The sequence below is a fragment of the Oryzias latipes genome, chromosome 21 (genome assembly GCF_002234675.1).
Source record: "Oryzias latipes chromosome 21, ASM223467v1".
NCBI lineage: Eukaryota > Metazoa > Chordata > Actinopteri > Beloniformes > Adrianichthyidae > Oryzias > Oryzias latipes.
The window spans coordinates 4,704,299-4,720,941 of NC_019879.2; the positions used below are offsets into that span (position 1 = coordinate 4,704,299).

At 39.9% G+C, this 16,643-nt stretch overlaps 1 protein-coding gene across 3 annotated transcripts in view; it reads left to right on the forward strand.

The window, feature by feature from the left end:
• Positions 1-16,643, forward strand: part of sema5b (semaphorin 5B) — a 209,913-nt gene that overhangs the window by 109,130 nt on the left and 84,140 nt on the right. For all 3 annotated transcript variants that reach the window (XM_011489256.2, XM_020713350.2, XM_011489257.2), the window contains exons 4-5: positions 502-601; positions 974-1,019. In XM_011489256.2, coding sequence (XP_011487558.1) covers positions 502-601; positions 974-1,019 — 146 coding nt within the window. The remainder of the gene's footprint in view (positions 1-501; positions 602-973; positions 1,020-16,643) is intronic.

Below are 16,643 nucleotides of genomic sequence, written 5' to 3' on the forward strand. Positions count from 1 at the left end.
AATTTGCCTCTTTATGCGGGACTGTTGGTGCAGAGTAAGCCTGCCCTCATTTTCCATCATCCATCTGTTTATACAACCAAGCTAACATTAGCGGTGCAACAAAAAATGGCAAGCTATCCAGCTATGCACGAGGAAAACAAAGGCGTGCATGGATCTAGTCGTCTACAACATCAGGGAGCCTGTAGCCTGTCGATGGTAGCACCTACGTCACAAATACAAGCTTTCCCCAACTGCATTTATTATCAGCTCCTGATTCACAACAGTTTGAATACAGAAAAATACTCAGAAATGCAAATTTGAACCAATTGTCCTTAAGTATGTCCTCCATCGTCAGAAAAATGCCACAAGAACATGTTAAAAACACCAAAAATACAATTTTCAGTGGAGCAGGTCTTCAAGTTCGCTGGTATACAACCCAGTGTCTTGTCTGCAAATGCCAATGCTTTTATGTCTTGACATGTTTTACCCCCTACTGACCTGCTTCTTTTTTTCTTCCCTCAGTGCTCAGCCCGTGGATTTCCATTTTCTCCCAGCCTGGAGTGAAAGACTACTCACAGCTCACCCTTGACCTGACTAGGAATGAGCTTATTGTAGGTGCCAGGTAAGAAATCGTAAATCCACTCATGCTTCACCCCACGGAGCACATTACAGAGAATACGATACCCTTTCTGCCTCACCCATTCTTAGCGGTGTTTTGGGTAACGACGTGTCCAAAGTGCTCTGCTGAGGCCTCCCTGGACCATGTTAAGCTCTGGATTTGGCAGGAGGAACAAATCTGGATAAAATACATCATGCTGTTACAGTGACTGTGTGCGTGCACGAATTCTCATACAGTTTGACTTTTGCGTTGTTGGCTTTATTTCCACCATAAAACTGAAAATGTGTAAAGCCACAGACTTTTATGGTTTTAAAAACACCAGTTTAGGACAAACATACTGCAATCCAAAGACCTTTTCTTGTTTTCTTTTTTCAGAAACTACCTTTTCCGACTGGACCTAAATAATATGTCACTAGCACAGGTGAGTAAACACCTTTTTCTCTGTGGCTTTAAGGTCAGTATTTGGAGAATATTTATGTCCCCTTTAAATCCTTTTATTGTTTTACTTTACTGCTGTCAGTTTTGGTGGTAAAAGAGCTTTACATTTCTAGAAGGTTGCTCTTTAAAACAGTGTAGGTGTTTTCTGAATAGATTCCCATGAAACTAACTCAATTGTGCACACATTTAGTGTGCGAGCGATGTTCATAGCCTGAAGTCACATGCTTCCTCCCTGTAAGAGATATTTTTAAAACCTGCAAGCTTTGTTTTGGGGTATTTTTGGTGAAGATGATGCTGTTTCTGCACGGTTTACTGCAGTGACTGTGGTGTCTTCTGAGCTTTCATTTGCATTTGGTTTCATAACGCAACTTGTCCTGCTGTGTGTTATTTTTTTGAAATGAGCAAGATTCTCCTCAGAAAAAGTACCTTAAACAAAAGTAGTTTTTTATCATGCTTGATTCAACATTGTAGCCTTAATGCTAACTAAGGTTATGTTGAAAGGAGACACATCTTTGTTTTAGGGAACTAAAATACAAACATGAATGCTTGGAAAAACTGCAATCACCAGAAGGACCTTCAATGATGTGATGAGTGCTTTTTTCTGCTCATCTGTGCTGAAGGCTTTGATGGTCTCTTTTCAGCAATAAGTGGCATCTGATTAAAAAGTTTGAGAACCCCCTGAGGAACTAGATGTTTCACTTCTTTGATTAACTTTTTAAAGCAAACATCTTATCTCAAACTAAAAAGACTTCTCTTGTTAAGTACGCGATCTGTTGGGGCCGACAAAGCCCTTGCATCACACATCCAGAATATGGGAGAGAAAGGAAGAAAAGAAAGAAATTCAGTTGTTTTGGAAAATGTTCTTGTACCCTCACCGGCCACGTTGTTAGGTACACCTTACCAGGACTGGGTTGGATTCCTTTTTTTTCTTTTAGAACTGTTTTAATCAGAAGAATAAACTAGTCTGAGATGATTCCAGCTTTATGGCATGGTGCGTTATCCTGATGGACGTAGCCATCAGAGGATGGTCAAAAACGCACTATGGTCAAAAAGGGATGGACATGGTCAGCAACAATTCTCAGGTAGGCTGTGGCTTTGGAACCATGCTCAATTGGTACTTAGGGGCTCCAAGTGTGCCAAGAAAATATCCCCCAACACCAACTTGAACCGTTGATGCAAGGCAGGATGGATCCATGCTTTCATTTTGATTACGCCAAATTCTGATCCTACCATCCAAATGTGGCAGCAGAAATGGAGACTCATCAGACTAGGCTATGTTTTTCCAATCTTCTATTGTCCAGTTTTGGTGAAGCTGTGTAAATTGTTGCCTCAGTTTCCTGTTCTTAGCTGACAGGAGTGGTATCCGGTGTGGTCTTCTGCTGCTGTAGCCCATCTTCCTCAAGATTGGACATGCTGTGCATTCAGAGACGCTCTTCTGCAGACCTCGATTGTAACCAGTGGTTATTTGAGTACCTGTTGCCTTTCTATCAGCTGGAACCACTCTGGCCGTTCTCCTCTGACCTCTGGCATCAACAAGACATTTCCGCCCACAGAACTGCTGCTCACTGGATATTTTCTCTTTTTTTCGGATGATTCTCTGTAAACCCTAGAAATGGTTGTGGGTGAAAGTCCCAGTAGATCAGCAATTTTCGAAATACTCAGACCAGCTGGTCTGAAACCAACAACCCCGCCACAATCAAAGTCACTTCAATCACTTTTCTTCCTCATTCTGATGCTCAGTTCGATCGTCTTGACCATGTCTACTTGCCTAGATGCATTGAGTTTCTGCCATTTGATCGGCTGATTAGAAAATTTGTGTTAAAGAACAGTTATACAGTTGTGGCTAATAAAGTGGCCGATGAGTGCATTTCTAGTCCAGTTATTAAGAAATTACAATAGAAATGAGACCCTCTAACATTTAAACGATTTTGACCAGATACATATCATAAAACATCATTGCAACAATAAAGAGTATGCATTTTTTTAATTTTAGTTACTTGTGCTGCACAGATTCTCAAAGATCGAAGTTAAATCAAACAAGTTGGTAGTTCAAACACAAGACCATATAAATGTCGTCCTGTTTAGAACGATTTTGCTTTGTTTGGGGGATGGAGTCAAACTTGACGGCTGCATGAGCATGTGATCACATAACTAAAGCCTGGGTCTTCTCCTGGCATCGTTAGTACTGTGCAGGAGTCTGCCTTGGTTTAGCCTAGAGCGGGAGCTCTGGGCCACAGGGTTGCTGTACAGTTGCATCACAAATGATGAATCCCAGATTATCTGTGTGATTTAAACCTGACTGTGTGGGGAAGCTGTCAGAATTGGAGCCATTTTATCTTGGTCACTTTAAGTCCACTTTCACAGGATTATTCAGAGATTGCCAATCATTTTTAATACTAAAACAACTGTTTTGGTTTTGCTTTCACTCACGGCGCATGACTGAAGACTGAAACCACCAGGGGATGCCTGACAAAGATGGGCAAAAAAGAAATGAAGAAAACCAGCTAGTCACACTTATGCTCGGTCACATTGGGCCCGTGACGTGCATTCTTTAACATTCTGTTTAGTACATGGCGTTCATACCGGACAAGTAGAGAGGCATACCTTCTTGTTTTTTTCCCACTGTTTACTACCGCATGTCCGCCACCTACAGTTGGAAGAGGCTTTGTTCGAAATGTCAAAATGGTGCAAATCTTGTGAATCTTGCTCCAGGCTTTTTTTTCACCTCCATGATCAATATTTAAAAAACCAAAGTTTCAACATGCATTCAGTGGTTGCGCGTTTTGTACATAGAGCCCAAAAACGGTTGTGAGAATTTTGATCGGAGAAGCCTGAAGGAAGTGGTCGCTTGAAAGCGCTTTGACGAGAGCCGCGTGAGTGTAGCTTAATGCTCAGATTATCTGTAGTGAATTGTGTTTGCACCTCCTCACTGCATCATGTTCATTCTTATTTGCCAACTTACCTCAGTTTTACCCTGTGGGGTTTCTGTTTTGCTAGTTGTAATACACAAGGCTCTTTTCATTTACTCCCTTAAGTTCACCCGCCAAGGAAACGAAGGCACTCACAAACAGACGGGAGATAGTGTTTTTCACCCCCCCCCCCCCCCCAGATTTAACCTATCTTGTTATCAAATCAAATCATCCAGTACAAAAACACCCCTAAACTCCAAGCAACAGCTGATGTGCCAGAGGCCACCAGAATGCAGAAACTCTGAAAAGCTGTTTAATTAGAAAAATATAAATGTAACTTTAAAAACGTTTATCTTGTTTCCAAGCTAGATCAGCCCCATTACAGACACTGGGGACCAAACTGGATATTTCGAAAACTAAAAGATAAACTTTCAGTTGGAGTATTTTTATACATGATGCTGGAGGCAGTTAGTGAAGTGACTCAAACTCGCTAGTCATCATAAATTCTTCTGGGATTTTGTGTGACACTTTAGTGAGTAATAAATATTTTAAATCTTTATTACATTTTGTTTTGTTTTTTTGTGGACACAGGCCAGTGAAGAGCTTATGAACCAAATCAGATGTATTCCAGCAGGTAAACATATCCAATGTGTGCCAAAAATAGCAGTTTGATTGTTTCCTTTTGAAATAAATAAGGTGACTCATTCAAAAGATTTTCGCCTACTTTGAAAACGAGGGTTTTTCGTGTTGACTGCATTGCATTGCTTCGCACTGTATTCCAACAGCAGACTCGACCCATCTTACAAAGTCTCTTTTCACGGCGGCCAAAACTGAATGACATGATGTATGCAGCTGCTACCCGTGTGTCACTGCTGGTATCAGTGGCCTCTTTGTCTCCACGTCCCAGTTGTCTGTTCCAGAGCGGAGATGTTGACTTATGAGGGCTTTTGTTTGTTTTTACCCTGGACATCTTGTTTTCTTCAGCCACACAAAGTGGTTTCTTTATTCTTTAAAAAGGCCCATCCTCCTTGTGACCAGCTCTGTGCCTCTCGGTTATTTTAAATTGGAGGATAATATGTCCTTGTTTTCTTTTTTCCTCCGAACGCAACTATATGACCATTTTGTCTTAACTGTAGAGCTAAATGACGTAGATCCCTCTGTGCCATGTTCAGAGTTGAGGTGACATTTGTGACGCCTAAGCCTCAAATGAATAGAAATGTAATGCCAACGGCTCATTGGAGCAAAAAAGAGGGTCTGTTGCCATCATTTGCTACCTCCCAAAGCTGCCTAAACTAGACAAAGCTGGGCCACATACCAAAATACGAACTGTGATCTGTGGTTTAATGAGAAACTAAAGAAAATTTTCATCACTTTTGCCAAAAAGACAAGTAATTTTGTTTCCGACACCCAAATACATGTTGCTATTTCTGCCAAATTACTTCATAACGTTGAGTTCCTCCTACAGGCAGTTTGGACTCATCATTAAGGCTAATTCAATGTTTCTAACCTGTGAGAGGTTAGAAACAGGTTTATTTTTTTATATGAGGTAACTCTGCTATCCCCTGCATCATCACAGAGCTCCAGGCAGACAAACAAATAAGCAGAAGGCATGCAGAACGTCCTCCCACTGTGCTTTAGAGGACTTTAGAACTGCACCACTGCGTTTCTATTTACAGCGTCCTGCTCTCTGCAGGACCTAATGTGTTCAATGCACACATGCAATTTCTGTGATGGATTTAAACTCGCCAAAGAACACCAGCGTCCTCCTATACTCCTCCGATGCTGTAGTGACTTTGTTTCCTTCAAACATCTCATCATCCGTTGTTGCTGTGGATTCAGGAAAGCCCTGCAGCCTTTTTTGGATTCTGCAACATCTGCTATCATGACTCCCAAGTCTGTCCAGGCTTCTTCATACATACACCTTCAACTTTAAAAAATCCTGACATCCATTCTGTTTAAAAAAACATATACATTAAGCATCAATGTTTTTAAAAATCAATGATCAAGATTTGATATGAACCATGGATGGAAACCTGAGCATGCTGTTTGGGTAGCCCGCAATGTTTGATCCTCGGTGTGGATTTCTAAATAATTTCATGTCATCTCATGTCATGATGAGTTGGCTCTGACATCCAAACCCCAGACATTCCCTAATGATAGGAATAACGAAGGAAAGGGAATGAAAGGATAAAGGGAGCATAGAGGCAGGAGAGGTGGATGATGAGAAGAGTGGACAGGTTGGAGGAAGGAATAGATTAGGGGATGAGCAGGGAGCATGGATGACAGATAAATAAATGGTTGGATGAGAGGTGACTATACATAGAGAGTGGATGGCGAATGGAACGAAGACGTGAATGGGAGAATGGATGGGATCATACAAAGAATATTTGGATTTGTAGATTAAGAGGGATCAGTCGATGAATAGATGTGTAAAAAATGGGGGAGGAGGAAGGAATAGATGAGTGAAGAGTGTGGGTAGCAGAAAGAATTAATGAAAGGAGTGTATAATAAGTTGTTGAAAGAATGATGGTGGAGAGAGCAGGGTGTTTAAATTCACGACAAAAATGTGCTCCTACCTTTGAAACTTTGAATCACTCATTTTTTTTGCATCTCTTTAAAGACTTTGATTTAAAGAAAAAGTGTTTGGAAAGAAAAATTAAGCTTAAAAATTTATTTCTGAGCATATCTTCAATCAAATCGTTGGACATAACAAAAAAATGCAGTTGGATAAAGAGCTTGTCGGTCAGTTATTAAAGTTATTAAATACTTCTATCTAATATAGGTTTTTACAATTTTCAATTACAGCAAGCAATAAAATAAATTATAAATTAAAAGAAAATGTGCTATTTTTAAAAAACTCCCATCAAAACTGCAGCATTTGGTTTATGAATGGAGACTTTTCAATGAAGATATGTCAAAAATGATTTCAAGGCTTCTATCTGCACCACTGGACACCAAAATAATGCTATCCAGTCTAAATGCATACAGCATTGACGGTTGATTCTAGCAAACATCTGGCCTTTTCACATCTTTTAAGACATGTTTGGTTTGTTTATTGATTTTGCTTGTCTTGAAGGGTAAATAAGGCTAAGTATAATCTGGATTGCTAATAAGATTTTGCTGTCCTGATTAGTGATGGTCAATAAAAAAGGACTCATAAAGAGGAAATATGGGAACCAGCAGCTCTTCGGTGCAATGTGAGTGAGTTTTACAGAACAATCTATTAAATAAGTATAAACAAAGCCAGTGTGGTACCGTTTTTAATGCATTTTATTTAAAATATATCTGCAAAAGAACATGGCATCAGTCAGTTCATGCATCACAGAAACGCAACAGAACAAATACAGACATAAAACTGCTGTCCGATGATGTCATGTAAGGAAATCATTTATAGTATTCACTACTATTTATAGCTAAGTGAAGCTTTTAACCATAATTAGTTGTGACTTTAGTATTAAACATTTTTTTATTTATTGAACATTTAGTTACAGCAACTCCAAGGCTTGAGGTGCATGTAGCCTGCTAAAATAATAATAATGATAAAAAAACTCTTTTGGAGCTTCAAGATTGGAAAAACCATCCTGGTTATTATAATTTTTTGGCCGGATGAAGTATATATTTATTAAATATTGGTTGTCATTCAGCATCTAAGAGACAAAGTTACCCTGACTGCAGTGCTAAAAAATAAGCTTGACTTTGGTCTGGTGGATATTTAAAATATTCTCTGGAAAACCACTTATGTGGTCAAATTTACTGCCCCACTGTCAAGTCATGTACATTCAGTTGTGATTAAAAGGATCTGGCACCACCAGGCTATGATGAAATAAACATGTGCATTTTCTGTGGCATAGAGTCACATTTAGAGACTTTATAAGAAGTAACTGCAATTTACCATCTAGATGTATGGATTCAAAATAATAATAATTTATTATGTGCAACAAAAAATGATTTTTTTGGGGTAGATATGGCAGAAAATAACATCTCCCCCTGCAGCTGCCTATAGTAAGACCCTTTAAACTGGATTGAAGCTAGATTACATCCAAGTGAAAAAAGCTGATAATGACCCTTTAATAGGAGCCCATAATGTCTAAATCAAATGTCACAGTGCTTATTTTGCATGTAATGGCTCCAGAGTGTGGGGGTCTTTGTTCTTTTTGGTAAATTGCACCCCCATCATATTCTTGCCTTTCAAAGTGTCATCATTACAGACATTACTGAAGAGTTCCATTTATGAAAAAGAACCAAAAATAATAAACTCATTGGTTACAAGGTAGAACTTGAAGGCTTCAATGCTAACAATGCAGTTGATTAACTTCTGAGGTAAAAATATTTAAAAATCACTAAAGGAGCTGAGGGACCAGGCCAACCTGTGGAAATGAAGCTAATCCTCTGGGACAGAAAGCATTACCTTAAAATAAAGGTCGTCTATTGAAAGCATGTGAAAGTCACATTGATACTGAAGCTATTTAAAAGCAACTTGCTGACAGAGTGAAAAGCAAAGCAAAGAGCCCAGCCTGGCCACACAGTCTGCTTACAATGCGGCATTCACCATGCAATTCAAAAATTCTGTATTAATCCCTGAGGGGAAATAGAAATCCATGGTCCTTTTTATCCGTATAAACTAAATGAAGGGGGATTTTCAAGGCATACCACACATCACCCCCCCCCCCCCCCCCCCCGTGTCATGTGATTGGACAACAAGAAATACATATTTCTCTCTGGAACGGTGTCATATGTGACTGTGGAGGGTTATTGTCAGTGCTGCAGTCTCTCATTGGCAAAAGGGGCTGCATAGGTGCTGATTCCAAGGCTTTTAAAGGCCCGGCCCAGGCCGTTCTGATCGGGCACCTGGGAGAACACCTGCCATGGCCATTAGTGCGCAGGCAAGCGTACCGGAATGAACACGTGGGCAATCAGCGGTGAGAAACGGCAGGAAGCTGGGCAGATACTGAGGTGGGTGGGAGCCAGGAAAAGACAGCATCAAAGACAGCAAAGATGACTTGGAGAAACAGAATTAAAAAAGAAAATGTGGGACCAAGACGGCAGCTCAGACAATTCCACAGAGTCAGGGCAGGAATGAGGACAAATGAGAGTAATGTGTGAATTTACATAATAGTGATGTGCAAGTGAGAAGGTTTTAATACTCCTCAGTGTTTTATCCGTTTTCACTCAGGGAAAAATGATTTCTTGCAGTTCTTTACCTTCAAGGAATAGAACTTTTTGTGGACGGATTTTAAAGCCTTGGTAAAATATTTACGTTTGCAGTTGTTGTGTTTTTGTAATACTAAGACAGACAGTTTCAAACCTCACCCTGAGATATCGGCTGCACTAAATCTAAGATCATATAATTAGCATCAGACAAGGACAGATCGAAAACTCCCCTGTGCTGAATTCTAACGAAAGCTTTGAATCTTGTGAGCATAGGTGTTAGTAGATGCTGAGGAGTGCTGTCAACTCTCACACTGTGCATATGCAATCAACACCTTCCTCGTGCTCTCATGCCGCACATTGATTTTTTTTTTCTTTTAATGCAGTGAGCATCTAATGAGTAGGTGATAAAGTTGCAGCACAAAGAGAAGAGTCTACGTGGCACAGTTTGAACAAACCTCGTTGTTCCGCAGCATCAATGGGAAGGAAATGAAGAACTACCAGTTCTGTTCTGGTTCAATAGGACCCAAGCGGGTGCTTTGCGTTTGGGGCTTTCTGGGTCTGTGGAGGGTCGTACGTTTGCCTTGAGGCTCATGCGCCCTCTTTAACCTACAAGAACCCAAACCCATTTTTACTTAAAAAAGAAAATTATGTTTATTTTACCACAAACCTAGTGGACCACCGAATCCATTTCTGATATTTTCTGTTACGCTGATGTCACCATGGGTTCTTATGGGTTAAGAGATGTGATGGAAATGGAACGTACCACAGACGTGTATTTGCTACGTGAATTGCAAAGTTTTTGTAAAGATAATGTAAGTTTCACGCACCTTTGATGGACAGGGAAGGCTGTCGTGCCGTGGCACTTTAGTCGTTAGTAATGTATGTGCTAACGCTTTACGCACCAGATGTGTCGGTGAAACTTAAGGGGCCAGCGGAAATCTCACACAAACTAAACCCTGATTGTCAAACTTCCTTATTTTTCAATGCAATGTACACGCCAGGCATGTGATTCTTATTCAGGAACGTGCTGAACGCTAGTTCAGAAACACATATGGTATACCTACTGGACTGTCGCTACCCGATTCTAGTCTACAGTTGGAAGAGGTTCCGTGCAACAAATCAGAGTGGTGCAAATCTCATTAATCTTGCTCCTTTTACTTTAACGGCTCTATCCTGATATATGAAAGACTTGTTGTCATTTCATTTCGTCCAGACACAAACCACAATTATTAAATTCTCCTCCATGATCAATTTTCGAACTGTTTGCACTTCTGTGAATTAAAATAGTCACAGTTCATACGTCACTACTAAATTTGAGTCCCTGATTGGTCAAAGTTCAACCAGGTTTAACTTGCAAAGAATATTCGGTGCCTCCGCGTTTTCTGCATAGAACCCGAAAATGGACTTCAAAACTTGCACAAGAAGAGAGAAACCGAAAACCTGCTTCTACTGTAAGCATTTTTACAAAGACTTTTCATTGAAAGTGCTTGATTGTGGGTTCCCTGAGACCAGTGCATACAGTTTGGCTGCACATACGCAGTGTGCAACAAAGACCGTGCACTAATCACTTGAACAGCACCAACAGGCTCCTTGTGCAAAGCAGGATATGAAAACAAATGATGGGACATGCCTGCGTCTCACCTGCTTCGCCCCTTACTTACCCTTACATGTTGTTTAAGTGTTCGCTAGGACCCGACCTGTCACCCGCAGCATACCCATAGAAAAACATTGGCATTAATATTTTCCCTCTAAAGGTTCATCAACTTCTTTACAGTCTTAAAATTTTGTGCGGGTCACCTGCATGCCTCATGGAAAAAGGTTCTACAAACAGATTTTATGTACTGTAGGGGGTCAGATTCTGTGCGAATTAAATGGACTGATTCACGTAGGACAGCTACAGTAACTTGTGCTCCAAAAGTTGGGGCAACATCTGCTTCACAGTTCATGGAGCCAAACTGAACATTGTTATTTTTGTTCTTTAACTATGTTTTCTCAGCATAGTGATGGAAGAGGAAAGGGGGTTCTGGTAATTACTGGACTAAAGCCCTAAAGGCAGATTTAGTTTTAGCATAATTTCTCAGCAGCGGCTCGACACTGCTCTGGAAGTCCAGCCAATCATCTTACAAAAGATTAGTGCAAATATTTACTAGAGACAGAAAATTGCTCACAATTACATTATTAAATCAAGTGCTTGGTTGTCATTAAATGGCAATAAAGATACGCTTAAAAAATAGATAATATCTAATAAAAAATGTCTACAAACATGATTAAATTGGGATCATATGATCTGCAAAATAGGCTGTGTAAAGCTGAGCAAACTGAAGCAGAGTGACCATAAATCAAACTTATTTTTAAACACGTACTCAAAATAAAACATGCGCCCCAAGGATTTGAATAGAGATGCATGAATAAGTCATGCTATTTTTTTTTGTCAAAGGACAGAATATTTACAATGCATGCAAACCCATTTTTTAGCATTGTTCAGTGCCAGGCTCACTAGCATCCAGCCGGCCACATCACAGTAGGATTCTGGCAGATTCTAAACATCACAAGTTGCTGCATATTTTCCAAATCGGATTTTCTGTTTTCCACCTTCACTTTGAATTTCCTCTTTCAATATACTTTTTTTTCCCCTTTCTTTTTGGTGTGGAAAGCAGCTCTTAAGTTAATACAGGAGTTGGTCCTGATTGCAGTCCACCCACATGGACTGTCCAAGCAACACCCTCTGACAGAGCTCCCTCTCGCTGATGCACCGGTCGACCTGATCTCTGTCGCAATCAGAGCAGCAGGATGAAGGTGGTGGGAGGTTTGAGTGTGTGTACGTGTGAGCGTAGGGGCATCACAGAGGAGTGGGAGAGTGGTGAACACAGCAGAAGTATAGAAAGATTCAAGTGTTTGATGAGTGGGAGATAGAAGTAAGAGCTGAAGCAAGAACTCTGTTTTCTGTCAATTCTTTCCCTTGTTTTTGCTATTTTTTTTAGGATGCAGCTCTGCCAGCTATGCCTTGAAAACTCTGTCCAGAAGACATAAGGGACAGCAGGTTTTCATGAGAAAACTTTTTTCCACCGTAGACCGGGATTAGCGCCTGCAGCCTTCATATTTCATTCCTCTTTCCATCTTTCTTTTTGACCTCAAGACTTAAGAAAATTGCACAAAAATAGCCTAGTTTCCACTGATTTTGATTTTATTCATTTCACCATAAAATATTTATTTATCTCCTGTTAGCACATTTGTACAAGATCAGAAAACTTCTGAAATATTTCAGAAGATTTTCTCCTTGACATTTTTTTTCTTTGTTCACTAGTCAGTTTATTTCAAATATATCTATTTTTTGGGGCGTTTGTTTACTTCATGAAGCTTTCTCCTCACATAAACACACCCTTCCCTGCAAGCGCATCCTCGCAAAACATTTGCACTTATCTGCTCTCTATCCTTTTTTCTGCTCTTTTTTTCTTTTTCTTTTGTGCACTTAGAGATGGCCAGGTATTCGTCAAGGTCAAAGCATCAAAAGCCCCACTTTAGACTTTTATGGGAAGATGGTGAGAGCTGGAGCTGCTCTGGTAGCAGCCACTTAGGCGGTGTTGTTTAAAAAAGAAACACTTGAACATTAAATGAAAAACTTTCACCTTAAACTCATTCAAAAGTGAAGATATAAGCTACATGGGTCGTATTATTTCATGAAAACACAGAGAATCAATGATTTTTTGTAATCCAAAGTCAACACAATATTCAGAGTTTTTAGTTAACAAGCAGAAACTAACAACTAAAAAGAACAAACAGAAGAAAAGACGGTGAAGTGATTTCACATTAATCTCCATCCATCTCTGCTAAGAATGAGCCATCTTCTGATCTTTTAGGCATATTTGGACTGAAATGACAGAAAGCAACCTTTGAAGCATGAGTGAGCATGCTTTACTCTGACTGAGAAGTCACACCTCCACACACCAGATTGATGGGAAGTTTGACTAATAACAGTAAGGAGTAATCCCTCTGTCAGCTGGAAGGGATCTGCGTGACTGCTCCTCGAGTAAACACACAAATAACCCAGCATTAACCCAGCAGTCTGAAGGAAAGTTTTCAACCAGTTGGATTAGATGGAGAGGTAGAACAGACCACTCCACTGTGTTTGGAGTGCTTTAGAAGAAAAGGTTAAGACATGCCACCTAACAGGCTATTTTTTCACCAAAGTTTAATCATTTTTATGGGGTTACATTTATTGGCAACATAAATTCCAAATTTCCTAAGGCAATATTATATCAAATATATAAAATATCAACAACACAAGAAAAAAAAGTTGTTTGTTTGTATCTATCAGAATCAGATGATTGCTGGGTTCTGTCATGTTTGGTTCTGTTTCCTGTTTTATTTTGAAAGGTGTTCTGTTTGGTCATGTTCCTGAGTTTTACTTCCTTGTCCCTATCTGTCCTGATCATGTTCACCTGTGTCTTGTCTGCCTTGTCTGTATTTAAGTCTCGTCTCTCCCTTCCTCTTGTGCTGGTCCATTAACGTCACTAATGTCGTAGCGGCTTATGTATTTCATGTCTCTTCGTCCCTAATGCCATGTCCATGTTTCTTGCCACACCACAGTAAGTTTTGTTTTTGTTTTGTTATCCTGCTCGGCAGCGCCTTTTGTTTGCAATAAACCCTTTTGCCTTGGAACCGTGTGCCTCCTGCCTCTGCGTCTGGGTCCTACCTGCTCTCCAGCCCCCCCAACCCTGAAAGTTATGTTTGCTTACGTGTTTTGTATTTGTGGTACTATAAGAAATCTAACACATGCGTTGCCCAAAAGTGGTTATTTATTAGCAACAAATAAAATGGCAATAATAATTGTCCAGACCTGAACTTGACCCTGTTAACCCTTTAACACCGGAGATGTCACCGATGACACCTAAAAATGTAAAGCTTCGTTCACACCGCCTTTGTTAACGCATTTTCAAGTGACCATTTCCAATAAAATATGCATGTAAATGCGCAATTTGGGCTTCCACGTTCAAAAAAAAGCTACACACATTTTTTCGGACCCTACCCGCAAGACGCACAGCCATTGAATGTGCCTTGCAAGTTAAACCAGGTTGAACTTTGACCAATCAGGGACTTGGATTTAGTAGTGACGTATGGATGGTGTGCCCCTTTAATTCTACGAAGTGCCAACTGTTTGAAGAACGCGCATGGACATAGCTTCACACACAATCTTTGACATACCATAACTCTTCAACCGTTTACTCAATCATTATCTGCCGGCTATTTCTGTTGATTGTGTATGCATTTCATTACTGTAGGCTGTTGCATGTCAGGGCAAGACTATTTTTCTCTGCTTCAGTACCGCTAGAGTTACAGTATATGTGTAAACTCTGGAAGAGTCACGGCAGTTGAAAGAATGTAAGCAGTAAAGCCAAAGCTCCAATGTTAAAAGGTTAAAGCTTGTCATAGAAGCTCTTATTCTGAAAGATGTTAGTCTTTAAGAGTCTACCTGCAGATATGGGTGCAATGTATCACATAGTCCATTTTCTCTTAAAAAAAAAAAGGTTTTTAATGACAATGTCAGAGATGAACAGAATTATTTTGTGCAGGTGAGGGAAAATAAGGGAAAGTCATGGCAGAAGGAGGAGGAGGAAGGCTGGCTTCGTCGGTCTATCTGATAATCCCTGCATACATAAGATAGCAGAAACATGGAGGTGGAATGTAAACACCATATTACTGTCTGGATCACCACATATCTGTCTCCTTCCATGCAACAGCATAAAAGCACGTTCCAATGTCGCTATAGGTTCAGTTTATTCTGTTTAAAAAAGAAGCAAGGCCTGTTTCTTCGACTTCTTCCTGATGTTGAGCCAGAGCTCACCATCAGTTTTTAATTTTATTCCTCCTTAATTTTCAAACATTGACTCTAAACATTGTTATATGTGCTTTAGCTAATGCTGCAGATCATGAGGAGCATGCATACAACTGCTATGCTGAAAGTTCCTGCAAACTGCAAAGGCGTTTAGCGATACGTGGAAGCTGAGCTGCATGCTCTTCAGCTTGACTTCTGACTTTTATCTCTGATCTCGTCTCTGATGTGTGCTGCTGTTGAGCTCCAGCGCACCGTGTTGCAGAGCACAAATTTTCCACTGATTGCTTTGGCCTTTCTGTAAATGCATACGGGGTAATGGGGGTTGCTTTAATGGACAACTGGCCCCCATCGTTGCTATGACGGTTCCAGACTTTAAGAGACTTCCTTGCCTTTGAGGTTGCCTCTGTTTATGTCATTCAGTTTCCACGTGAAACACTTTGTTACATAAGTTTTCCTGCTGAGAAACGTCAGAAGTTCTGGATTGAGATTGGCCCCCCGTGTGGTTTAGGGCCTGGGATTCGTCCTTGAGATGATGTTTGTGTTTGTGATAGTTTAAATTGAGCTGAGGTCTCTGGCTCCCACAGTCAGCTGATGATGAGTATTCCCCAGGTGGATGTCCGGCTACGTGCTGAGAATGCTTACCTCCTTAAATGCAGACTGACAGTTGTAGTCAAGCATAAAAGCACAGTGTTAAAACATCCCATTTGTTCTCTTAACTCCTATAAAAATGTAAAAAACCAAATAGTTGGAAAAATATCTTCATATTTTCATTAACGTTAGACTCTAATAATGTTTTCTGGATTATAATGTGCATTCTTTTTACTCAACGCCCATATTTTAACCTCCTAATTTCAAGGGCTGCACACAGAAAAATTACAACTTTATGGAGTCAGATCAGACTTTTAAAAAATGTCTGCAAAAACTTGTTAAAAAAAAATCAAACATTGATATTTAAAGCTTACTCTGAATAAGGGGTGTAACAATTCATTTTAGTAACGATTCCATTCATATCATAATATGTGGTTGACAATACGATTCGTTGTCAATGTTGGTTCATTATGAACGATCCGATTCACTGACGTAAAATATAGACTTGCCTCAGACAGATGGATCTGGTTGGTTTGTTGGAATATAAATATATGGAATATCGATTTATCGGCTATTTAAATACACTAAATGCAAATCATATAAATATTTGGAGGAATAGTAAAAGCTTTTGCAGTCAAGTAACTAGTAATCTGTTTCAATTATTTGTATGGCTTTGATTTGTCACAATGCTTTATGGAGTTGATGAACTGCATGTTTGTAAGACACTTTCTCAGACTGCTTACATGAACCATCAGCATCCCACTTGTGATTGAAATCTCCTGCAAACAAAGCGGAAGCAGTCAGGACGGCTCGAACACTGCAGCCGCTTTCACTGCCGTTTGTAATGGGCTTTTCTACTCAAGAGGGATTTCAACTACTTGCTCCCCTCCTTCTGGCAGCGATTCATGTATTTACATACCAAATAAAGTTTTCGTGTTTGACACCTGTGAAACGGGTAGTAAATTAACATCCTAAACAAAGATGTTGTCACATCACCACTCAAAGACCAGCTACTACGTACATTTTACACATATTGCACGGATGAAAGTTGGTCATACATGAATATATGTGTGAAAAGTGAGAAGATTTGTGGTCTTGTCATGAAATTTTCACAGATGTATGACTA